Source organism: Tamandua tetradactyla, chromosome 10 (assembly GCF_023851605.1).
Source record: "Tamandua tetradactyla isolate mTamTet1 chromosome 10, mTamTet1.pri, whole genome shotgun sequence".
Classification (NCBI taxonomy): domain Eukaryota; kingdom Metazoa; phylum Chordata; class Mammalia; order Pilosa; family Myrmecophagidae; genus Tamandua; species Tamandua tetradactyla.
The window spans coordinates 41728233-41754405 of NC_135336.1; the positions used below are offsets into that span (position 1 = coordinate 41728233).

General features: G+C 36.5%; 1 protein-coding gene, 1 long non-coding RNA gene and 1 other non-coding gene across 4 annotated transcripts in view; 2 read left to right on the forward strand and 1 right to left on the reverse strand.

Annotated features, from left to right (window-relative positions):
• The window catches only part of LOC143648443 (uncharacterized), a 61990-nt gene that overhangs the window by 27279 nt on the left and 8538 nt on the right, over window positions 1-26173 (forward strand). The gene's annotated exons all lie outside the window — the stretch shown is intronic.
• Window positions 1-26173, reverse strand: part of ALCAM (activated leukocyte cell adhesion molecule) — a 198811-nt gene that overhangs the window by 4059 nt on the left and 168579 nt on the right. Inside the window, exons 5-14 of one of the 2 annotated variants that reach the window (XM_077118503.1) lie at window positions 25326-25413; window positions 24690-24872; window positions 20718-20845; window positions 19058-19190; window positions 15333-15445; window positions 14027-14162; window positions 13784-13917; window positions 11145-11277; window positions 9257-9295; window positions 8845-8962 (exon numbers count right to left, since the gene is read on the reverse strand). In XM_077118503.1, coding sequence (XP_076974618.1) covers window positions 8845-8962; window positions 9257-9295; window positions 11145-11277; window positions 13784-13917; window positions 14027-14162; window positions 15333-15445; window positions 19058-19190; window positions 20718-20845; window positions 24690-24872; window positions 25326-25413 — 1205 coding nt within the window. The remainder of the gene's footprint in view (window positions 1-8844; window positions 8963-9256; window positions 9296-11144; window positions 11278-13783; window positions 13918-14026; window positions 14163-15332; window positions 15446-19057; window positions 19191-20717; window positions 20846-24689; window positions 24873-25325; window positions 25414-26173) is intronic. The other variant, XM_077118504.1, reaches the window with a different exon arrangement.
• LOC143648970 (U6 spliceosomal RNA) lies at window positions 5752-5857 on the forward strand. The gene has a single exon (XR_013158863.1). It is a non-coding gene; the product is annotated as a U6 spliceosomal RNA (small nuclear RNA).

Genomic DNA, 26173 nt, shown 5'->3' on the forward strand with positions numbered 1-26173 from the left:
AACAGAACTGACAGACAGCAAAATAAGAGAATCCTATAAACAATATTTTTCTGCAAAATGTCAATAATTTAAATAAAATGGACACATTCTTTGAAAAACTTAACAAAACTTATTCAAGAAGAAACAACCTTATCTCCATTAAAAAATTGAAATCACATATATATATTTTTAAACAACTTCTCAAAAAAAAACTCCATCCTCTGATGCTTTCACCAATGAAATTTATCAAATATTTAAGAAGATAATAAACTCTTTCAGAAAAAACTCCAAAGAAATTCTTCACTAAAATAGGGAATCCTTATGACTTCAGTAAAAATTGGAAAATGCCTTTTCTATGAAGGCCAATTGTGAATGTGGGGACCCATGATTCGGTAAAAGATTGGGAGATAGAAAAAAATGTATTTAATCAGAATATGCATAAAAGCAGTAGGTCACCTGCCTGCATTCAGTATCATAGTCAAAAATGTTTCCTTAAGGCAGGGAATATTGGCATTCATGCAGGTAGGTGCTGAGGAAAAAGGTCTTCCTTTCACAACAAATGCTTGGAATTTTAAAAATTAAAATGAAATGCATATATGCAGACAGCAAGAGGAGATTTAAAACAAAATGAAACATTGAAAACATTACATTTTGATGCAGGCCCAGTCCTCTGGAAAAGTTTCAGGTTACAAGCAGTAGGAGAGGACAGGGTGACGGCTTGGACTGCCCTTTGAGTGGCCAATGACCCTGTGATTGACTAGCTGAGACTCCAGCATTTCTGTATTATACTATTTCCTCTCTAGTCCACTCTGTTATTTATGGCTTGGTAGGACAATGGAGCATTTTCTTTTCTTCCTTTCCTGGTTGCCTGCCAGCCTATGGGCAGGGAAACAGAAGCCAAAACATGACTTAGCTAAGCTTCTAAAACTAGTAGAGAGACACATCAACTGTGTACTTTAGAGCACAAGCCTACCTCAACAGCACTGTATCAAATGCTGGCAGGCAATCAAGGTCTGAGCTTAAATTTTATTTCCAAAGAAGTCTTGGTGAGGCAACAAAGTATACTTGAAATTGTATGGAATTTGGAGTAAGATGTTACTTGTGATAAACTGGGCAGGTTAATATCACTGGGCCTTCTATGAAAGGGGGTTGATTGTATTCACATTAGTAAAGCTCTTAAGGATTTCAGTAATAGCATAAAAAGCATGTATCCTGGAGAATAGTAGATATTCATGTAGGGATAAATGGGGAAGTCATTGAGAATGTGCTATAAATGATCCTTTAGCACTATCTTATCATCTATTCAATTTATTCAGAGGGAGTGCTTCCTTTCTCATGAAGACATGTTTTTGATTTTAGAATGAACAATGATCAGAAAATTGAATTTCAGTTAAAATCAACTTTCTTGCAAGATCATGTTCCACATATCAAGAGATACTAATGGGAAAGTACTTGATAGGCTTAATGTAACACTTGAGGTTTCAGTGTTACAGGGAAGTTCTCTTTAGTCCTTCTGGCCAATTATGGTCTCTGTTTTTTGTTTTTTATTTTTTTTTAGAAACTACTATAACATTATATATTATATAAGCCAAGCTAACATAGATTATTTGTGATTTTTAGATTATTCATATTTTATACAATGTTCATATGTTATACAATAATTTTCATTAAAAATGATAAATATCTTGGTAAGTAGCCAAGATTCACACAGTGAATATTTTGAGATTACAAATATCTGGTTAATGCTTGCCCTCATTTGAGTAATAAGACACATGGTGGTTAGGGGGTCTCATATATACAACCTACCTGGAAATTATGGTTTTAATAAGCTTCTGAAGAATTTGTGGCTAAATCATCCTGACTTTACATTTTTCCTTAACAACTCTTCTAAGTTTTCATTAGTTCATGTGCTGTAAGTTATGTGGGGAGGGTTTGGAACTCAAGTAGTATCATTTAACTTCCTGCAGAGCTAAAAAAGATGTTTGGAGGACAGAGTAGAGATAAATGAAAAATATAATTTTTAAAAATCATTAAATTAACTCTAGTTCATTAATATCCTCTGACCTGTTAAATAGCCAGGCATGGAGTGGACTTAATTAATACTCTTTGCTGGCACTGCCAGTTAATAACCTACACATATGGGAAATTATCAAAGTCATCTATTCTTAATATTATTAATCTTTAGTTTTAAAGAACTTCCAGTGAGAAGTTGTATGGATGAATGCAGTAGAGGGGTCACCAGCCCTTACTCTGCCATAATATACCATATCACAATGGGAAAAGAACATGACTGCTAAGCATTCCTTTCCGCAGTTCTCCATACATGAAATAGAGATAAAAATAATAGCTCTTTTCAGTGGAGTAAGGAGCGCATGTTAGCTGAGCAGCCACTAGTAACATTTACAAACGTACTCTTAAATCCTACTTAGAAAGAAAATATTCTCTCTGTCATCTCTTACCAGAGCTTTTTAAATTGCCAAATCAGAAAAAGTTCCCCTAAATGTTGCTAAAACATCATTGCTTAGTTAGATCCATGAGGCTGTTTAATAAAAATTTTGACTTATAATGTAATTATTTCTAAAAGTTTCTTAAAGGAATAGGTGACTCAATAAGTTTGTTGATAATATCATTTTGCAGAGCAGTAAACATCAGAATATGGTTCTTTAGTTATCTGGGTGAAAAGTCTGGGCCATATCTTTATTAAAACTCTCATATCCATGTCAGATTGTGATGAATTAGCTAATGATAGAAATGAAACACTCAACTTTCAGGAAGATGGCAGAATAGGATAGGCTGAGTTCACCCCTGCTCCAAGGAAGAACTAGAGAAGTGACAGAAAAAGGACCAGGACAGCGATTCCAGGGTGCAAATCACCAGAGAGGGTCTTCTGTACCACACAGGGAGGTCTCTGGATGCAAAAGCTGAGGGATTGAGATGCACAGAACTGGAGACCATCCAGCTGGTGCAGAGAACCTGATGCACCCCCTACCAAATGGAGGCACGGAGCCCTCAAGAGTCCACGGAGGGAAGGGAGGACTAGGAACTAAAACAAGCTTCATTCATTGACGGTACCACACCTACGCGTGTCCCCTGTTAACTTGTGCCCCCCTCCCCGTAACCTGCAACCTGCCCACCCATGACCCAAGCACCCCCACCCAGGGGTGCATCCTCGCCTTGTACACATCCATGCCCCGCCCCCTCGAGCCTGCACTCCGCCCCCTCTACCATGCATGCTTGTGTGAAGCCCCGCCCTTGTCTCCCCACCACTGCACATCCACGCCTCACCACCCCATACAGAAGTGCCTCACTCTGTGCACCCTGCCCCCCACACCACCATAATCGTGCCCCAGCCCTCCACCCGAGCACCTCCAACCAACTGCTCTACCCGCACACACACCCACATCTCATCCTCCTGCACCCTGACTTCTGGTCTCCAAACCCCACTCCCTGATCCCTTTGACCCACAGGCACCCACACCCTGCCTGTGCACTGGCTCCTACACACCCCCATGCCATAGCCTCCCACTGCCATCCCCCCTACTGCATAACCCCCCTGCACCCTACACATCCACACAGCCCTCAGATCTGCTTCCCACCACTCTCTGCCTCCATGTTCCACACACTGTGCCCTGCCCTGAAGCTTCAAGGTCTGCTCGAGCTGCAGCCCACTCCCACGGTCCCCATGCCACCTCTCACAACTCCATGTCCCACAACCTATGCTCCCAGGCATCAGCATAGTACCCCTGCCCTGCGCCTACCACCCAATGGCTGTGCCCTGCCCCACACCATGCTTCCTGTCCCACACCCACCCCACAAATACAAAACATTAGACTACCTGGAGAAATCAACTTCCAAAGTAATCTTATCACAATAATCAAACGCTTCAAAGACAACAGAAAGTCAGAAAGCATTTGAAGATGCAGACAGATATAGTCCGGCCTAATGACCAAATTAAAACACTGGAGGAAACACAAACCTTGGAAAAAACAATCGAAGATGTTCAAACAACTACACTAAATAAATTCAGTGGGTTGGCTAATGACATAAAAGAGATTAAGAGGACACAAGAAGAGAATAAAGAAGAATTTGAAAGAATAAAAAAAATTAGCAGATATCACAGAGATGAAAGACATGGTAGACCAAATAAAAAATATATTAGAAACATACAGCACATTTGAAGAGGCAGAGGAAAGAATAAATAAATTAGAGGACAGGACAATTGATTTTGAATGCACGAAGGAATTAAAAAAATTTGAATTGGATCTCAGGGGAAATGATGAACAAGCACCACAAAGCACACAAATAAAAGACTCATCAGTGCCCCAGAAGGAGAAGAATAAAGGGCTTGGAAGATTAGTTGAGACAATGGTGGAAACCTCCCAACCCTTATAAAAGACAAATTTGCAAATCAAAGAATCCCCACAAACCCCAAATAGAACAATCCCCAAATAGATAAAAATATTATCCCAATAGGCCTACTCCAAGACACATACTAATCCAAATAAAATTGATAACTAGCTTTTCCAAGTCTCCAAGTTATGTTGTTGGAATTTTGATTGATATTGCGTTGAATTTATTTAGTAGGTCAATTTGGATAGAATTGGCATCTTAACTACATTTAACCTTCCTATCCATGAGCAGGGAATGTCCTCCACTTATATAGATATTCTTTGATTTCTTTTAGATATAGTATGTATATGTATGTACACCTCTCTCTCTCTTTAAGCCCAACTCTCAAGGAAATCATTATCCTCCTCATACATGGACATAACATCGAGGGCTGAAAGTCTCCCTGGCAACATGGGATATGACTGCCAGGGATGAACCTGGCCCTGGTACTGTGGTATTGACAATGCCTTCCTGACCAAAATGGGGAAAAGAATTGCAACTAATAAGGTATCAGTGGTTGAGAGAGAGTTCAAATAGAGTCAAGAAGCTACTATTAATAACAAGCTTCAGGTAGATATTGCTATTTACTATGGTTTGCCAAACCCTAACCAAAACCATTCCTGTCAACCCTAAAGAACACTTAGGGCTTTATCTGAGATTCTACAAAGGTTCCACACTCTATGGTTACTTTCCAGAAATCTAAAACCTCCAGATGGGTTCCTAGGCCAGATAAGTCCTGAAACCCAGAGGGACCAGCCTCTCCAGAACATCAATTAGTTTCATCCCACTATCCCATATTATCAACGTGAAAAAGTTAGATTGGGCATAGCCCAAATACCCCAAAGATTGGGAGAAAGATCAAAGGAGAAGACAAAGGAAAAACAGAGAAGATAGGATTTAACAAATGAATATAGCTCTGGATTATTATATTGCTATTTCTGTTAGTCTCCAGTATCTTGGAGCAGCTAGAAAGAAAAACCAAAATTGTGGTACTGTAACCCATACCAAACTCTGAAATCTGTTCTACAACTAACTGTTATGGTGTGCTTTGAAACGCATTGCTTTTTTGTAGATATGCTATTTTTTCACAATAAAAAAATAAATGAAATCCTCATATAATTTTTAAAGTTGAAGGAATTATCTGGAAGAGAATAAGGAAAGATAGTATGGTAGATCCAAAAATGGCTTGGCAATTTTTAACTTGAAAGCACTTATTATGAATCTGCACATATTCTGGATAAGTGGCTAAGGGGTTAACCATTCTAACTCACATTGCTAAAATGCTGGCTCACCTCTTAGGGCACTAACAGGGAATAACTAATCAGGAACGTCAAGCACTTAGCAAATCTGAAACGTTCCACAAATTCTAAATAAAAACACTTTGGTGCTTGCTTCAGTGGCACATATACTAAAATCAGAATGATACGGAGAAGATTAGCATGGTCCCTGCACAGGATGATACACAAATTCATGAAGCATTCCATATTTCTTTAAACAAAAAAAAACTTAAAATAAAAACCAATTTGATGCTTCTGATGAGAACTGCAGTTTATTACTTTGATTACCGATAGTTATTTACTTTATCAGAGTGGGTGCACTTTTCAATGAAATAACAGTTATTTTGATGGATATTCAAGTCAGATGATAAATATTGCACTTAATTTAGTGAGGTACGTAAAAAGAAATCCATGAAGCCTTAACCTAAAGATGCTATGTAGCCAAGCATACAGCACTTATTTATCCATGGTTTTAATTTTGGGTCACCATATGGTAATAACCAATGAGGTAACTGAAGGAAAAAAAAAACATCGATTTTTTTTTTTTCTATTCACAGAAAGACAAACCATGTCTGATGAGATACCAGCAAAGAGAACAGGATGGTTAGAGGCTGGGGGTGGGGATGGGGTGCTCCAAAAACTTAACAAGCATTTCATCATGATGTAGAGGACTGCACTTTATTTTTCAGCTAAATTTCAGGATAGAGGGAAATTTTATTTTCATTCTTTTAAGGACTGTGATAACTTTGAGGTACATCAGAACTGTTATGTAAACAAAATGGATCTAATCTAGAGCCCAAGCTGTTCAATTTGTAAAAATTATAAAAGGAGGATCAGACTCTGATCATCAGGAGGTTTATATAAATAGGAAAATTTCCAAAAGATAGACATTGCCTATGGGCAACACTTTGTATTTCCTTTCACTTATGTGATACAGGTTGTTTTCTAAATTTTCCATGGAGATGATGGGCACAAACACATGTGAAGTGTTTGCAGGTAAAATAATCATTGAGGAAAATAACAATTGTCACCAAGTGATGGTGGGGATTGCCTGAGAATGTGGTATGAAGTGCCATAATCAGGAGTGGTGTGCTGATTGGAAATGATTTATGGACCCTAGAAAAGCCATGTTTTAATCCTAGTCCCATTTTGTAAAGTCAGCCGCTTCTTCTAATCCTTGTTTAGCACTATATGTTTGAAACTGTAATCAGATCATCTCCCTGGAGATGAGATTTAATCAAGAGTGGTTGTTAAACTGGATTAGCTGAAGGTATGTCTCCATCAATTTGGGTGGGTCTTGATTAGTTTCTGAAGTTCTATAAAAGAGGAAACATTTTGGAGAAAGAGAGCAAGTCAGAGAGAGCAGAGTGGAATGACATAGCCATGAGAAGCATAGTCCACCAGCCAGCTACCTTTGGAGATGGAGAAGGAAAATGCCTCCTGGGGAGCTCCATGAAACAGGAAGCCAGGAGAAGAAGCTAGCAGATGACACCATGCTTGCCATGTGCCCTTCCAGATGAGAGAGGAACCCTGACCGTGTTCACCACGTGCCTTTCCAGATGAGAGAAACTTTGACTGTGTTTGCCACGTGCCCTTTCACTTGAGAAAGAAACCCTGAACTTCATCGGTCTTCTTGAACCAAGGTATCTTTCCCTGGATGCCTTAGATTGGACATTTCTATAGATTTGTTTTAATTGGGACATTTTCTCAGCCTTAGAACTGTAAACTACCAACTTATTAAATTCCCCTTTTTAAAAATCAGTCTGTTTCTGGTATATTGCATTCCGGCAGCGAGCAAACTAGAACAAGTGGTATGCCCCAGTGTGAGAGCAGACATGTACATCAACCATGACACTCAACAGGAAAAATGCATCTACCTTATGTGGCAAAGGCAGAGAAAGTAAAGCATAATGAGAGGAAGGCCTAGTGATTATGTGCAAAGAAACTAGAACATAACTGCCTTCAATCAAATAACAATTCTGCTTCTTACTAGCAAGTCATGTAATCTTTCTCTGCCTCAATTTTTTTCAAAAGTAAAATATGAGTTTTAGTATCCACTTCATAGATGCTTTGTGAAGATTAAATACATGAAAACACTAAGAATAGAGCTAAATACATACTCCTATTTTTGTGTGACCTTAAAATTTCTGAGCTACTACTACTGTCATCTCAAAACATCTATTTTGTACAATATCATTTTATTGAATGGACATTTTTATAGGGTGAGGTCGGGGTTCCTGATTTGAGTCTACTTTTTCCTTTGAATTTCTTTTGAGTTAACATACCTGTATTGTTAGAGGTTATATGGGAAACCAAGAAAATATAAAATTAAGTCTAAAGTTGCCACTAAATATCCACATCCCTTGGCAAAAATTTATTTCTTCATTTACAAGATAAGGAAGCTTAAAGCTTCTATTGAAACCAGGGGTATGCCACAGAATCACCAATGGAACTTAAAAAAAAACCACATATGGTAGAACCCCACCCCTGCCCCATTGCATCTAAATATGGGGATGGGAGTGGTGCAGTGAGGACTTCCAGGCATATGCGTGTGTAAAGAACATTCACTAATCTGATTTGCATTATAAGCCACTGTTAGATGTAAGTTTCATACTATCAATATTATTATGACTCAATTTTTAATCTAAATCACCACTGAACATATATTTTTAAATAGTCTTGGTGTACTGTCTAATCATTTTCTTTTAAATTTGAGATAAAATTATGATGAACATTTTTCTGAATTAGGTCCTTGTAAGGAGTATAACTGGTATAGGAAAAGGGGTGGCAGCAAGCTAATCCTACCACACCAGCTGCTTCCCTGCTGGCAAAACTTATCACGGCAAAGACACCTGTCACTCAAATTCCTCAATAATCTCAAACGGTTTAGAACGGTTGATCTTTAGGCAGTGTATGGTTTGAAAAAATCCCACCCAGGCTTTGCAAAAATCAAATAATTGAATTCAGACTCGTGACTCAGAAAAATAAGTGGACACGTGAGTCACACCCCAGTTCATGCCCCTGATATTGGGGGAGTGATCACTGTGAGCTGAAAGCAAAATGTGTTTAGCTTGATTTGGGAGAGATATATTTTTTTACTGTACAAGTTTTATGCACAGATAGGATGCATACAATAAATACATTTTATTTTTGTACCAGTGACAGTCAATGAACAATGAAGACTTTTTTTCATGACCTACTTTGATTTCTTCATGTATAGCCAGTAAACAACACCAGCAACGAGGGCAGCGAGGAGGAGACCAACGACAATTCCCACAATTAGCTTAGCTTGGTCATTCACCTTTTCTCTGTTTTCATCTACAACAAAGAAGAGAAGTTCATGCAATCACAGGCAATGCCAAGGATTTCTGAAAATAAGTCAATCTAGTTATAATTTCTTATGAAAAATGACTCAAACTCATTACTATGATTAACATGCAAACTTTACTTGTGATTTCAAAGGGTAAGATTTAGCATTCTTACTACCTTGTCTCATTTGCTATTTTAATTCAAGGCAAAATCGTGGACAGCTAAGAAAATTACTTCTACAATGACACGTCATAAATCCTGAGCTGACAGTCAAGGAAGAAGAGTCGGCAACTTAGTACCTACCACTTCTCTCGTCTCCCTCATCGTGTTCTGGAATACTTACTGAAATGAAAAATGTTAATATGAAATTAAAAACAAAATTTGTTGATATATGAAAGTCACCTTTACCACTATAGTATGATGTAATAATACTCAAAGGTAAAATATCTATTCTTCAGCTAGGAATAAGGTAAAAAAAAAAATTACATTTAATAAAGCGTGAACTTCCCTACAAAGAAATTAATCTTGTTTTAAGGAAAGGAGAGTAGTTAAAACTGCAAAGGCGTTAATCTACTATAAAAATTTCACAAATGACAAGCTATAGTATTAATCCGAAATCCATATTAATTTTCCCACTATCTACCACCTTTTCATAGTACTAGTTTTTTAAGGGAACCAATTTCAATACAATGCTGTGTTTCTCAACTTTTTTCCTCCTGCCCTAACACAGGAGAATTTATTTTGCATCTCTATCCTCAAGGAACTTGCCACTAGAGAAATTCTCAAAGTGGTGGTGGTGGTGGTGGAGGGGCGTGGTTAGAGGTTAAAATTGGGGATGGTTCAGAGTTGAAGATGTAAGATATGTGATGTTTACAAAAGCCCTTCAAATAACCCTAATAGGTCATACTCTTGGCCCATTTTAAAAATTACTGTAGCCATGGATTTTCATCTAATATTAAACTACAGAATGTTTTTCTCATGGACCTGCATCAGGACTTCCTGTGATATTTTTAAAAATACAAATTCCCAGAACTTTCTCATATACACTAAATTAGAATCTTATGAGGTGCTCACAATTTGAAAATGACTGTACTAAATGTTGAACAAGCCTCTGTAAGGTCTAGAAAACTAAAATAAACTCCTCAGTGGATTAGAATAAAAAAGAGAGACGTGTTCAGAAGGAAAGGAAGGGTTTTCTTCCTAGATAGGACAAATCAATACTCACAAAATTGAATTCTGAGAAGTCAATGCTCCTATTTTAAAGTTAAATTTGTTTGATTCTTTCCTCAAGCCTTTATATTGCATTCATAATCTGTTTAGAAGGCCCATTATCTTTAGACAATTATTTTTTTCTAGCTCCAACTAATTCCTCGCCAGTTAATGTCAATAAACCTCACAAGATTCGAGCTGACGGAAGAATGGAGCTTGTAGTGTCAGCATCCTGTCCAGAATCGAGACACATTCTAGGCCAGTCATGAGTTAGGGTTGACATAGCAATAAGCATAATAATGGAAATGAAGATGATGGGTGATCAGTTATTGGTGCTGTTATTGGTATGTATATTACTTTAATTTCATCACTGACAGATTTTTTTTTTTTTTTACTTTCTTTGAGATAATTTCCTTTATATGATTTTTGGCTATGATTATGACAAAAAGAACAGTTTTCTGAAACTAGATTTCATGCATTCTATCAGCTTTGCTACTAAATTGCTGAATGACTTCAAACATGGCATTCCTGTTCAAAATAAGGGTAAGATGACTACCACACAGAATTGGAATGCAGAATAATAGATTAAAGAGAATCAGAAATTTAACACATTTAAAACTGTTACAAAAGCATTGTAAGATAATCTTTGAATTATCTCTACTCTGGATAGAAAAAAAGCATGGTATAAAATAAGAGCAACACAGTGTGTATCTTCTGTTGTTCTTGAGAAATATTTCTATACAGGGTGAGGTCTCTGATCCATAAAACATGAAATGATTTAACTGTCAAGACAAGGATAGTACAAGAATGGACACCAGGGAGAAAAAAAAAAAAAGAACCTTATGATGATGATACCAAATGCAAAATAAATAAATAAAACTTACCATAATGTAGAACAGGAAGATGGAATTGAAGATTTTAAACTAATGAAGAATAACTTCAAATTTTCTTACTTTTTTAATGCCAGAAATGAAATACTCACTAGCTGAGACATTCAAGGAGTTTACTGTTCTCTCCAGCTGGTTTTCTGCTGCACAAGTTAATGTAACATTCTCTTCAGGGGAAATGATAATTTTACTATAATACCTGCCATTGATATAAGGAGATTCCTCAGTCTACAAAAAGAAGAAGATGGATTTAGAAACAGAAATGTATTAAAAAGCATGGTTAAGAGTCATGCTTAATGGAATAGGATCAGTGGGGTACTGTCTGGGGTGCAAAGAATTATATGTGGTCTTAGAGAACGACCAGCTTTGGGCTTAGATCTATAGCAGGTAGGAAAACGATTAGTAAATCCATTATGGAAGTTCTGATGTGTTCTATTGTAACCTCTAATAATGTGTTCTTAATTAAGCTTCTTTTTTTCATTAGATGCTCAGATTTAGTCACTATTTGGCATGTTGGCACTTGTCTCAAAAAGAATTAGTGATTAATCACTAGTTTTTCCTAAATGCATTTGATGGATTTAATTCTTATTCGTGAATTTTATCATTGTTCTTCACTATTGGGATTAATTTCTTTCTTAAACCATTATATTCAAGTGCATATATTTTTGCGTGTGATTTCTTAACGGGAAAATCAAACCAGTTTTCTGAATATTCCTGAGCTAAATGCAGAGGATAGGTTCTTTTCCAGTGACTGCTAAATTCACTTGATTTTTGCACGGTGTTAATGAGGGCAATCACTGCATTGAATTATTCCACAATTTAAGGGGCATTTCACTTTAATCTCTTCCAAAAGACCTGACTCTTCAGTCCAACATCACTTAAGGAAATACGTACTTGTGGTTTTTTCTCATCATGTCTTGTATTGTTTTCTATTTGCCTTTTCTCAACTATATCATGGCGCCTTGAGGACAAGAACTAGCGTCATGCTTGGGACAAATATGGGATATCTTCTAGTCCTAGCAGTGAAGGGGGTTTGGGATATTTAGTATACGTAAAATAATACAGTAACCACGTGATTGAGGAGAAAACAAATATATAAAAGACAGGATGGATCAGCACAAACCTAGAACAAGAAAAATAACGTATCACTGGTGGATCAGAATCAATTCTTCTCCTTGACAGTGAAGAGTGGCATTATCATCTACATACACAGAGTAAATTCACTCGCTATTTTCCCACTTCCCACTAGGATTTTCAGATGACATTCTTAAAAGTCTTTGTTTTTTTCACATTTATCACCACAGAATATATTTGCTCAGTTCTAGGATAGTCTTTTAAATCTTTGTATCCCCTCATTCATCAATTATTTCTTATATGCTTATGTTTCTTTTTTTACACCTGCATTATCACTGCTTAAAGGTTCTCTTTTGCTGCATTTATCACTTCATTGAACTAGAGAGCAAAAATAATAGAGTGGAGAAGAAAATCATCTTTGATGTTAAAAATAATTCTTCACATTGTCAGCCATTCAGATGGTTCAGGTCTTTATTGAGGGTCAAGAAAATTGTACTTCCTCGTGGTTGAGGGGCCTACATGCTCTTCTCTCACATGCCCTCTCTCATGTATGTCCCTGCCACATCTAATAAAATCAGGACTCATTAGTTTCACTTGTGCTCATTCCTTTGGGGGGTTTCCAAACCTGGAGCTGTGCAGGTATAGATGCATCACTCCTAGGAGAAAGAAGCGAAATTCACCTTGCTCTGAAAACTGCATTGTACGAGCAAGACCAGTGGCACACTTTCTCTGGACAGAGGAAGAACTGGGACTTTAATTTAAAATTAAGCTACTGCAGCTCTTTGCTTATGCATGCCTTCAAAATTCAAACAATCAAATGGTACTTCTGGGTACTTCTGAAAAAGTCTGACTGGCTCCACTGAGAAGAGGAAACGTGAATACTTCTGTGGAGAATAATGAAATTAAGAAGTACGGCAGTAACCCAGGATATTGACAATTCAGTGGATTACAGCTGGGAACCCCTAGTGACAGGAGAACCCCTAGGTGACAGATTGTCATTCTCTTTGGTCAAAAATCTGGTATTAAGGGAAAATCACTGGTATAGTTCATAAGTTCTTAGCCCACTTACTATTACTACAGTTTTCTTCCAAGGGAACAAATATTAATGTTTGGTTTACATCCCCTTTTATACAGAAGGACCTGCCCTAGGAACTATATATTTAGCATGCCGTATTCTTGCCCCAGCCATGGTACAGGCAAATCTGACCATATATTCACAAGCAGTAACTGTTCTTCACCACCTCTAGGGCCCAGTTTTAAGAAGAAAAATCCCTTAGTGTGATAGGTAAGCAAAGTAAAGGAGGCTATTTATTCTCAGATGTGTAAGTTTATGATGCAAAAAAGTGTATAACTTAATATGTTAATCACCCAAGTTTCAAGAATTATTGACCATGGAGGAACACCCAATTTACATTAAGAAAGAAAAAAAAAAAACAGATACTGAGCAAAACATAATGGTTCTCTCATTCTCCATGGCTGTGGGATTTAAAAGATTTCTTGAGCCATGTTCTTCCTCTGGGAAAATTAAGAGTTTAGCAAAAGTTTCCTCTGAAAATATGCTGCAAATTTCATGTTGATAAAAAACAGTCTACAGTTTAGGACCGAAATAAAACCTTGTCTTGGACCAAGTGCAGCATAATACAAGGACGCAAATACTTGCTTGGTTTATGACGCTTCCACTGCCAGTTATTGTCCACTGTATGGCTGGCTTCGGAAAACCTTCCACATGGCAGATTATTGTTTTAGAGAGTCCACTGGGATCAGTTTTCTTTGTCATTTTGATTTGAGGTTTTCCTAAAAATATCATTACAATTAAAATAGGATGTTAAGCTAAGATCATAAAAGAAACCAGCTATCACATTTTCAAAGACAAATTTGAATTGCTGCCCAAGTATTTTATTACCTTCTACAATGAGAGTCAATGACTCTCTTTTCTTTAGACCTTCAACCTCTTGCAAAGCAGTTTCACAGACATAGTTTCCAGCATCTTGATAATGAAGACTAGGAAATGATGGGCTAGATCGAAGTCTGATGTTATCCTGATTAAATGAAAAGTTAATTACTTCACATGGCATAATTATAACTCTCAATGTATTTATTAGATAATAATTAAGTTGAAAACTATTCTTCTGTGTCTAATGAAACTGTAAGTGTCTTTTTCTTAACTTTGTGCTTTCAAATATAGATTTCCTTTTTCCTTTGTAGTTTTGGAGTCAGATATATTAGAGATTTATTTCAGATTCTTCCATTTACTGAATTTATAATTTGGAGCAATTTCGTGAACTTCTTAGACTCAGTTTCCTTATGTGTGAAATGGGGTGATGATTTTACCATATAGAATTGTCAGGCAGACTTAATATGATAAAAAATGTAATATATTTATATTAAGGGACTTCTAATTAATAATTACTCCTTGCAGTGGACGTAGATGATCTGGGATTAACAGACGTGGAAACTTGCAGTACTTGATCTATGATAGGTCCAAAAGCTTCAAAGTCATTTTATATTGTCCTATTATCAAGACATGGATCCATGAATGAGCCATGGCACGTATGACAAAAATTAAGGGCTTTTCTAGCAACAGAGTACGAGCTTAACTTGTATCAACAAAAGAAATGTAATATTGAATTTTAAAACCACTTGCTATACAGAAAATTATCTTATCTATTTTACACAGAATTGAAACACTCCTAACTAAACAAAATCCTAAGATTATGTGACTGTTATCCACTGTGGTTCCCTCTTCCCTGTCCACTAACCAATAGTCAGGGGTACCGATAAGAAATACCGAAATTAGATATTAAACAGTAGTGACTGATAAATGCTGTGGATGTTCCACAGGGTTATCTTGTCAAGTGAAATGAGTGTGGGTTAAAATACATTGTAAATGGTTTAGCCTTAATGTATATAACTATAGCTGTGTGTGTGTGTGTGCAATTACTTAGTATATGCACAAAAATTAAGTAATGTCCCATACTAAGTTTCAGAGCATCCATTAAGGTTACTACACTGTTTTTGAGTACCTCTAAAATTGCATTGTGGTTTGATTTTTTTTAACCATACTTACACAGAAAGAAAGAGCATATGAGTGTGAGTGTCTAAATGTTATCCCTGACTATGCATTTTTAGTTGTAATATGAAATGCAAAAAATAGAACACCTAAAAGAGTCAGCCCAAGCAGTATGATATTACCAAGAAATATTACTTACTTTCATCCATACCACAGTTGCGTTCCTACTAGCAGATATTGTGCATGATACAGGCAAGGCATCACCAATCTGTTTGGTCACTTCCCCACTTGGATTTAAGGACAAATCTAAATCTGTGAAGCAGAAAATCTACTTGAAATGCACCAGGAAAGTAATTTTTGGAGAAGATGAAAGAAAAAAAATCCTTCCAACTCCTTCAGAACTGATTTATATGACTGAAATAACTGAACTATAGCATAATCAACCTAGTTTTTCAAGCCAGCTTCGGGGCCAATTTGGACAAGTGAATGGTCAATCTAATTAACTATACTTTTATTTGCAGTTCGCATGATTGATGTTTTAACTGCATATTGCCCTAGGATCCAACACCTTATGGAAAAAAAAATAAATCACCTCTGGAAGAAAACAAAGATAATTACTAAGTAAATATTATAAAAAGGGTTGGTAAGGCACAAGGTTGGAAAATCAAATATATTTAGATAGCAGGTGATAAACTGAAAAGCAATGAGATAGTTTGTGTGTTTCTTCACAGAGAATTGATGATAGTAATCAGATATTTTTAAAAAATGGACTCCATTTCTCACGCAGTTGAGAATTTTAAAATCTGTTGTTAGGTACGCTGTCAGCAGATATCGCTTTTTACAGTATAGAGTATAATTTAAGGATTATACATTTAAGGACGTAGAATCTTTCAGATAGAAAATAGTATCTATAGAAATCTTACTGTCATAGTATAATCTGAATGAGGGAAATTCAATTCAATTTAACAAACATTTATTATACAGTTACTATGTCCCAAGCACTGATGGTAAATACAGAGATGAATAATGGGCTTATAATTTAATGAGGTAGAGCAAATATGTATCCAACTGAAATAATTCAAAGAGGCATGAAGTCAGTACCTAGTAGCAAACCTGGGGCAGATTAGGAGCTCAATAAATAGTTGTTGAAAGAGTAAAAGAAGGATTACAAACAGGGGTATAAGCAAGGATTTATGACAGCATAAAGATCAGAGTCAAATTGGGATTCAAAGCAGTAATTTAAGATGTGTACAGGAGGCAGTACTTGTTCATGTGTTTGATGGTTGAGAGGCCTTTAACACATGGTAGATGTAGGGAAACTTGTGTCAACTAAGTAAAAGGAAAGGAAAGAGGGTGTGCCTGATTTCACAATGGTAAGTAGTCTGGTATGAATGATTATAACACAATGAAGAAAAACCTACACAAGTAATTGAGGCTATATTGGATCTTGGTTGGAAGTTGGTACTGATTCTAAGGTATTGGGGATTTATCATTGGTCCTGTGCTTCTCCTTTGTTGTCCATGTTATAATTGCAATTTTCTAATTGTTTCAATTTAAATGCTTCTCTCTCCTCTTAGACGAAAAGCAGCATGAGGGCAGAGACCCTGACTTCATGTGTCACTGGTGTATCTAAAGTGCCCACCACATGTCGCACCCTCAAAAATTATTTTTGAATGATTAAAAGGAAGAAGCACTTTCTTGGCTTCTTGTGGGTTATCTAAAATGTGTGTTACATAGGAAAATGGATTTTCCTCAGAATATTTGGGAAAATGATAATTTCAGATAACTTTTATTCCCATGAATGATACGTTTTAATCAGCTGGACAGTTAACTTGCCATTGAGAAGACAAAGATGTGATTTTAAAGGATAATAAATGAACTCTGGAAGTTCTGATGAAGAATCTACATGGGCATGAATTAGTAGAGGAAAAGTAGATGTTTCATCAGCAGCAGTGGATTTATTGCTGAGAGCTCTGATGAGAAGTCTGTTCTGCGACCACGTGTTGGTGTGTTTTGGTGCTTCACTACCCACACTCCCTTTAGCCGCCTATAGAAAGGAAATAAGTCTTGTTTTGGGAAAAAAAAACAACAAGAAATCTAACAGAAATGGGCAAAAATAGGGTTTATACCTTTTCTTTTATACATTTAGAGTAAAATGTGATTTACTTGCAATATTTTTGGCTTTTAAAAAATAATAAAGGTTTTAAAACACAATATTACAGTCTATCTGTCAAAACTGAAATGCATTTTTTTAAAGTGCCACAATTCAATCAAGCTGTTACATGGTTTATTTGTGATATTTTTGTCCTATCACCACTGACCATAGCAGCACTTTGGGGCTGTAGCCAAGGTTTTTGCCTTACTGGCCTACTATCTATTTCTCCCTGCCTGGTCTACAAATGATAGAAACAAGAGCCTTCCCTTTTTTAAGGCCCTGTGTGCTTACCGTCTTTTAAACATAGACACAGAATACCTCCTCAATGGCACTGGGTTATTGGTTACTGGCACAAAGATCTCAAGATGAATGATATTAGAGAGCTATTTCACAGGCAATTTTATCTGCTGACTCTATTTTCTTACTTCACTATTTTTCTTTTTTCTTTTTATGAATGAGCTCTGGGCAAATGGACCCATAAATGGCTGCTCTTCAGAGAGAAAGCATACCGCTGTGATCCTGAGAGGTCCCTGCTTCCTATCTAGTCCCAGATAGGTGGCATACTCAAATCCATGCAACGTGAATATGGGGCAAATAGAAATGGCTGGCTGTGAACTTTTCTCAACAGTCTCATGCTTTTATAGGGCTCCCGAGGGTGTGTTCCCTACACCAGACATGGAAAAATAACCATCTCGTTCCTCTACTTCCCAGTGAAACTCCTTGTATCATCCTCAAAGTCTCAGCTCCTATCCTACATCTTTTCCTAGCATTATGGGTTGCATGAAGCACTTAGAACCATTTTCTAAAGACAATTTCTAAAGTATCTTTCAATTTTGAAATAAAAGAATAAGTCATACTCAACGGGATTGCAGTTGAATCTTAGCTAGAAAAACCCTTATTCATGGTAGTTTTGAGCGCAAAGGACTTAATATAAAGTAAGCCCTTGCTTGGCCTATGCTTCTAAGCAAGAAGAGCACTTGCCCAGGGCAATTTGTGAATTTCTAGAATCTCCACGGGGCAGCACAAGCCAGTTTCCCATTTCCATTATGCCCTTCCTCCAGTACATCAATAATATGGACTGTCATGAATTATACAATAAGGAACTCAACGGAAGTGTGTTTTTGTATACATCTCCAGATATCTGTTTCCTTGGCAATGTGTTAATATAACCTTTCTAGTATCTGATAATAAAAACAGCTGAAAAATTAATAAAAGAAGGTGTTCAAGGTGATTTTGAAGAGGTTCCATTTCCAGAAAATTTCCCTTTCAATATAGAATCCATTTAGCCAAAGAAGGAATGGCTTGTAGTAGGTTTTACTTCCTCTTCCAAAGACTGTGTCTACAGTAACTTTAGGTTGTTTAGGTATGGGTATTAATATTACTCTCAAATAGCAAGGATACTTAATCCACACTTCTCTGAGTCAACTGCAAATCTTGTGAAATTCAATCTCCAAATACTTTCTTCAAATTAAAGTGAGTTATTTCTGTAAGAGCCATGTAAATTTTGTTTACTGATACCAAAAGTTGAAGACATTTAAAAAGAAGATGGAAGTTTAGCACTGCCAAAAAATGCAATTATCAAATTCATGTAAGGTTTAAATTTTGCTGTGCAGACCTGGATCAAATTTGAGCTGACTCTGATGCTTTTCAATTAGTCTACTGAAACCCTTTTAAGAAAGATATTGTTACAATTTACTTGAAAAGATAGCCAAGTTAGAATATTAGGAACCTCTGAAGTGAAGCTGGGAATGAATGAGGTGGTGACTTACAGTGAACTGTGATAACTGTTGAAGCCATCATAGTTTTTTCATCTTTCAGGGAGCATCTGTACTCGCCTGTTGCATTGCGCCTCACATCTGTCAGTGTGTAAGTATTTGAGCTTCTTATTCCTTCTGGCTGTCCCTTTTGATAGAGGCAAATGTTACATGATTATACTTGGTAGCTGCAATGAGAACAGTTATATTTCTTGATGAAGATGGCATTTTCTCAGAGGAAAAAAAGGGAACATGTTTCTTCAATTGGAAAAACAAGCATACAAGTTTACGTTACCTACATCTGGTTCCTGGAGAAATAATTAATATATTGGTTCTAAGTAAAGTGAAGAGATAATTTATTTAGTATTGAGTGTATTTATTTTATTGGCAGTGTGGCTTGTATTTGAACTTTAAAGCTGATTTTTAAAAAAAATTCTAATATTTTATTTTTATATCTATGCCTTGTCTAATTCCATAAGACATGAGACAGCTAACAAGAAAATATGCTAAACACCTAAAAAGAAGGATGGAAGAAAAGAAGGAAGGAAGGAAGGGACACAGGGAGGGAGGGAAGAAGGAAGGAAGGAGGGAGAGAGAGAAATAGAGAAGAGAAAAAAAAATTAAGATCAGGAAAAAATATAGAATACTTATGGTTATATATTATCCAGAAATACTAATCAGCAGGTATTGCTGCTCAAATTGCGACACAAATTTAGCTCTGACATCTCTGATAGCCAAAATGGAAGCCTAATTAGTTTCAAATTTTCATTTGCACTTGAGACAAAAACAGCATGCCAATTTATAAGGAAAGCAAAGTTTTCTGTCAACATTTAGGTCTAAGAAAAATTACTTCTAATAGTCTTCTGAGTAGTGCCATGGATGGCATCTGTAAACACATCCCCATGGAAAACGCAGTTTTGGGTTGTGTGTGGCTTTCTTCAATGTAAGGGGGTGTCAGACACGAACAGCGAGGGCGGTTCTGTTGGAGTGGAAGCAAGCACCCTCAGACACAGCTCTTTCACATCCTGACTCCACACCACTTCAAATGGCAACTAGAACATATTCTAGAGGAATTTTCCAAATTACCCTCTATGCGCGTCATTTATTTCAGCTAAGATATGGATAAAAGTCAAGGAGATGGAATTTCAAGGTTATATCCTCTGACAAGAAATGGCACATGGTTTTATTCCATTAAGTTAAAAATAATGTGCAACAGAACTGTCTCTACTGCAGAGGTCAGAGGTGTGTTCAGGATGGCACTATGGGATTTAGAATCCACACCAGACCATCCTGCTGCCAGTGTTCGCCATTCTCTACTTACCTGCTTTGGAAAAGCAGATTCTTATAGCTAATTTGGATAATTAAATCTTGAGTTTTTGTAATTATAGTCTCCTGTGGTCAGTTTTTTTCTCCTTTGCCTCTGAACCCTCTTAACACTGAAAAGAGAACAGAACTGGCAGGTACTGAAAAAGCTTTTAAATGGACATTCTACAGGTGTCCCTTTTCCTCAAGAACAGTATCTTTCTCGCTTAAGTTACATAAATACATAAAATTCTTAACATCAGCCAGATGCCAAACAAAAGGACGAAAGAGTAAATAAAATAGTATTTTAAATAAAATAGTATTTTAGTTCAACACAGTAATTTAGTTCAAGAAATACTACTTAAGCACTTACCGGTAAGTAAAACAAAAACTCCTCAGGAGGAGGGTTGCCATTTCCCAAGCATTTAAGAGTGATGTTATCCCCTTCTTTGATGGATTTTTTTGGTGGCAGCACTTGTATTGTCACCTGTTCGGTAGGATCTGCAAGAGTCACAGAACAAGTTGACTGTTTTCATCAAGCACCACATTACTCTTTACATGCGATGTAAATGACTAAATTACACACAATTTTTTCAAGAAGCTAGTAATGGAAATTACTTAAATGTATCTTTTCTATAGATGAATTGAAGTTGATAGCTACTTCTATATCAAGTACTAATCTTGGTTAAAGCAAACTACAAAGAGACCCTGTTATGTAAAAATCCACTCCTTAGAAAAATATCTTGAACTGAGGTAGGAATGACCATAATTATTTTATGTGTAAGGGACCAGTAGGAACACTCTCACTGTGTGATTTCATTATAAAGAAATTTAACTATATTATATGAATCTTGCAGTTTGGAAAGACTGAATCAGTTAGCAAAGTAGCTAAAGCCATTAGGCACCACTGCACTCATAATACATATTAAATGAAAAGAAACATGAGTTAAACAAAACCAGCAAGACTTTTGGCATGAAAGAGAGTAGTTTTGCTTTTCAAAAGATGATTCTCTAGAATTGAGGGAAACTCTTAACCAATCAACAAGACTGCAAATGTACTGTAATTCTGTCCTCTTCATCGGAACGAAGATTCAACTTTCATTCCAGTTTGGTCACTTTTGTGGAGAAAATAGGGCTAATAGGTATTCTTTAGTACAGGCTGCTGCTCAACATTAAATCCTAAAGAAATTAAAGGCTGAAATACAGTGGACCATATCTAGCCAACAGGAAATAAAAGGGAGTGGTGGTGGCAGCTAAAAATGACCCGCTTTCTACGTTATGCACTCATTATACAGCTGAATAATACAATGAAAAATAATTTTTTAAATCATACAATGCAAAGGTTTGCTTTAATGAACCACTTCCAGAAGACTTAATAACTACGGGGGCATGCATCTATATTTACAAACTGGTAATATGAAATTAAATGTATTCATGAAGTTCTATTTTGTTTTTAGCTACTAGAGTGATAGTACCACAGGCAAGTGGGAGGCCTGGAGGCTTTTTTCTATCTCTTACAGATTTTATTAACTTTATAAGTTAAAAGTTCAGAAAAAAAAAAAAACTCAGAAGGTTTGAAACAGACGACTTCTTTACCTTTTGTCTAAGCTTTGGCCTTCTCTAAGTATCTGCCCAGAATGTTGTAAGTCTAAACGATGATTGATTTACTATACTTTTTTATTTTTCTGTATTTGTTTGCAGCGGTACTTTGCATGGCAGCCCCCAGTGAAGTTGGAAAGTAAGGGAGGTTTGTTTGATCCTCCCACTGACCTCCTTTTCTGAGTGTCCCTCACTCTTGTACATGGTCCTTCTCTCATCACAGCTCAGGTTCCGCATGAATCACGGCGCTGCTGCCCGTCTCTGACCAAAGCTGACACCTGAACAGTCAGGGGTTACTATCTATTTGACTTCCTTCTCTTCTGAAAAACTGCTTTTCTCTGTGATCCTTTTTCTATAAGTTTTTCTCTTTTTTAAAGAGTTGAAGAGCTAAGCTGTGATCAGAGGGTTAATATAACATATCTGACTTTTAACAGTAACTTTCTGGCTGTCCCCTGAAGTGCCTTAAACAAACAGTGATTTCTTATTCTCCTTTTGCCCCTGAATTTGAATTGAACTCTGCCTATCAGTAAATCATCTTTCTGCTGTTACTCTTTCTTCTTTGCCCTCTCTTGTCCACTCAATCACAAAGTCTTAATGATTCAAGTTTCATATTTTTTGCATCGGATTCTCTCCTATTATTGCCACTAACACCTCCTGAGACCAAGCTGTAATTAATCTACTCTTAAATCATTGCCATTTTTTTCTACTCATATATATATGAAATATATATATATTTCTTCTGAATCAGTTCTCTGTAAGTCTTTGGATATCATATTGTTATTCAGAATACTGCACACATTTCCAATGTGTAAGGATTGAAATAAAAATTCCTCAATCTGGTATTCAAAATTTAACCTGAATTGATCTTGTGAAAACCTTATATTGCATTACTCTGTATAAACCCTTGCATGATGACCAAAAAAGACTGCTTAACTTTTCTTACTCCCATCTATACATCTATCCGCTTGTCCAATCATTTATTCACGCACTTAGCCAATATTTATTAAGCATCTACTTTGTGCAGGCACTAAGTACTGGACTTAAAAGTTAAAATCAGCATAGTCTTTGCTCAACAGATTTTCAGTCTTCTCATGATGGCAGACACTAAACTTAATAATTAAGACCATGAAAACATAAAAATAGCATAGGATATAAGCCTGGCGATCACTGGTAGGTCACCGAAGCCTGAGTCTGGGAAGCTTTCAGGAGAAACTAACCCTGGGGCTGAGTTTTGAAGGGTAAATAAATAGTGTTAACTAAATGATCAACAGTATATGGGAAGGCATGTAGGTAATATTCTATAGGAGGAATTTAGAGATTAGAAAATAGGAACACAATGAATACAGTGGAGAATTGATGATGGTCGAGTCATAAGGTAGGGCTAGCTCTAAAGGGACTCAGGATAAACAGAAAAAGGGAATATGAAGATTCACCTGATAGCTCTGATCAGATTTACGTTTTAGAAAGATATTTCTGGTAGCAGCATGGAGGGCAATTTGTTTGGGTTGAGCAGAAAGGGATGGACAGAAAGGAGAAACACCATTTTGGAAATCACTGCAAAAATACAGGCAATAAGGAATGGTAAGAAAAACTTCGTGTCAGAAGGCAGAAATCAGATAAACACAAAGATTCAAAATGTTTAATCTCTAGGACTTCATTGCTGATTGGATAGAGTAAAGAAGCAATGGCTTAGTATATCTTTCTCAAGCTTTCTCAAGATGAATTCATCAAATTTCTTTTCCTGAAATGCGGTCATCCACCCTTTCCCTTCTATTCTCTGAAATCTTCTTGGAACAGTGGTTCTCAAACGGTGGTCCTCAGATCGGCAGCAACAACATCTCAAAGAAATTTGTTATAAATGCGAAGTTTTGGGCCCTTCCCACATCTACTGAATCAGAAACTCTGGGGTAGAGTTGAGCCCTCTGCTTTAACAAGTCTTTCAGGTGATTCTGATGCACAGAAAAACTTGAGAATACCGTCCTGGAGCGCCTAAGCTTTCAGGAGACTTCATGCAGTGTGCCATTTTAGATTTATAATGCTCACTTAATCCCCAGAACAACATTATGAATTAGAATGATATATTCTTCCATTTCAAGATAAGAAAACTGAGACCTAGAGTGGTTAAGCTGCTTTTCTAGAAACATAGTGTTGGGACTGGAATGCCAGCATCTTCCTCCTACTTGTTAAATATCCTGGCACCTTTCTGATAGGAAAGAGCACAGCACTGGAGAAAGGATCTAATCCAGTTTCCATAGCCAATTTAGGGTAAGTCTCTGATCCTTACTTTCTGCCCCTGTAAAACAATGGAGTGAGATGACCACACAATTTCCTTTGCAGTTTAATGTTCTGTTTCAAATCTATGACATAGAGTGAACAAAAGGAACCACAACATCTTGGACTACAACTTCCAATTTCAGCTATACAATCAATCTCATGAATAAAATAAACCTCTTTATTAAAATGGAAATCACCGGAAAGGCCAAAGAGTCATAAGCCTGTATTTGTCTGTCATTCATTCAGAACATGATCAGAAATCATTTTGAACTCCTAAAGAGTTTACAACAGTATGTGAGGGCTGAGGGCTACCACAAGGAATCAGACCAAGAAATAAATCTTGCCTTTAAAGTACTTACAGTCTAGTAGCATACAGTAGGTAGTGAAAGATATCGTAAGATGGGTAAGCATTAGTATTTGAGTATTATTTCAAATAAATTAAGATCATATATTTATATATTGAGCAACTTACAGTAAATATCAAAGACTGCTTGTTCAGAGTAAACCATTTTCTGGCCAGATGGTCCATAATATGTCACAGAGCAGGTGAACGGCATTTGTATATCAGCCTTGGTCGTCTTGTATGCCAGGGATGAAGTCATGGTATACAGCTGAGTTACGGGGTCCACTTGCTTTTTAAAATTTATGACCACCACTGAAGAAGATAAGGAGAACTAATAATAGGATCTTTCATTGGAAAATCACAATCCCTAATTAAGCATCATAATACCTTTAAGAGGTGATTTTGTCCTTCTCTCTTTTTCTAACAGGAAGGAAACTGACAAGGAGGTGGGAAGTCTTTTCAAAGCCATGAATCAGAGGAATAGTCAGAAATAGGATCTTGGAATCCTATCTCCCACTCACTTTAATTAACTTCTAGAACATGCCATATACAGAAATAATTTTCTCGGCTCTTTCTCTTCTGTACAGTGGCTAAATGATGTTTAAAAAAAATGACATAATGATTTCATGGACACTAAAAGCAACAAAGCATAGAGTCAGAGATCAAAATAGGGCACCACATTCAGATGCAGGACATTCTAAGGGATGTCTAGACAAGAGAAAGTTAAAACAGGTCATCTGAATTTATTGCCCACATCACACCCACCTCCTTCAAGGGGTTGAAGCACTTTTCCATTCCTGTACCATGTGATGTTGCCATCTGGATAACTGTCTTCTGAAATGCAGTCACCCAACTTCAAAATAAAGAAGAAATGTTATTACTTCGGGTCAATCAGTGGTTGTCAATTTGGGAGCTCCAGACTCCTCAGGGGCTACAGCTATTACAATGGTTTCTTACCCATTTGTCAAGTCAGGCTTGGCCTGTCCAAGCACTAAGTATTGAATCAATGTTCTTTTGTACCAAAACAGTACTTTACGTTAAAAAATATAGTGTTGCCCAATTTTAAATATGCAATAGATGCTGCTGCTATTAATAAAGTTACATTCATTGAAAAAAGCATTACTAAATTCATTTTGACATTATTCATTTTTAACATTAACTAAATAACCTAACACAACCATATTAACATTGACTATTATTAGGGTTCATAGATCTGCAAATTTGAGAATATTAACGGTATTAAAATAGAGCTGCCTCTCCAGTTTCATACTATATATATGTATCACACTATATATAAGTACCAGGATCTATATAATCCTCACCACTTTTCTTTAAAAGTATTGTAAGTTCAATATTTGGTGTTTACCAAATAATATTATACAGTAAAATTTAATCTGATACAAACAACTCCAGACTTTTTTTCCTCCACAAAGGAAAGTTTAGGTATTTTGGTTGACAAAAAAAGTTTGTCAACTGATGTGTCCATGTATGGAACTTCATTTCTGTCCCCTTTATGCAGTGTCCATTCACACCTCCACAACTGTGATCTTCCAGATATCACCTTTTCACGACTTCACTTCAATCTTTCCATCATTTAATTTGTCAATAGAATA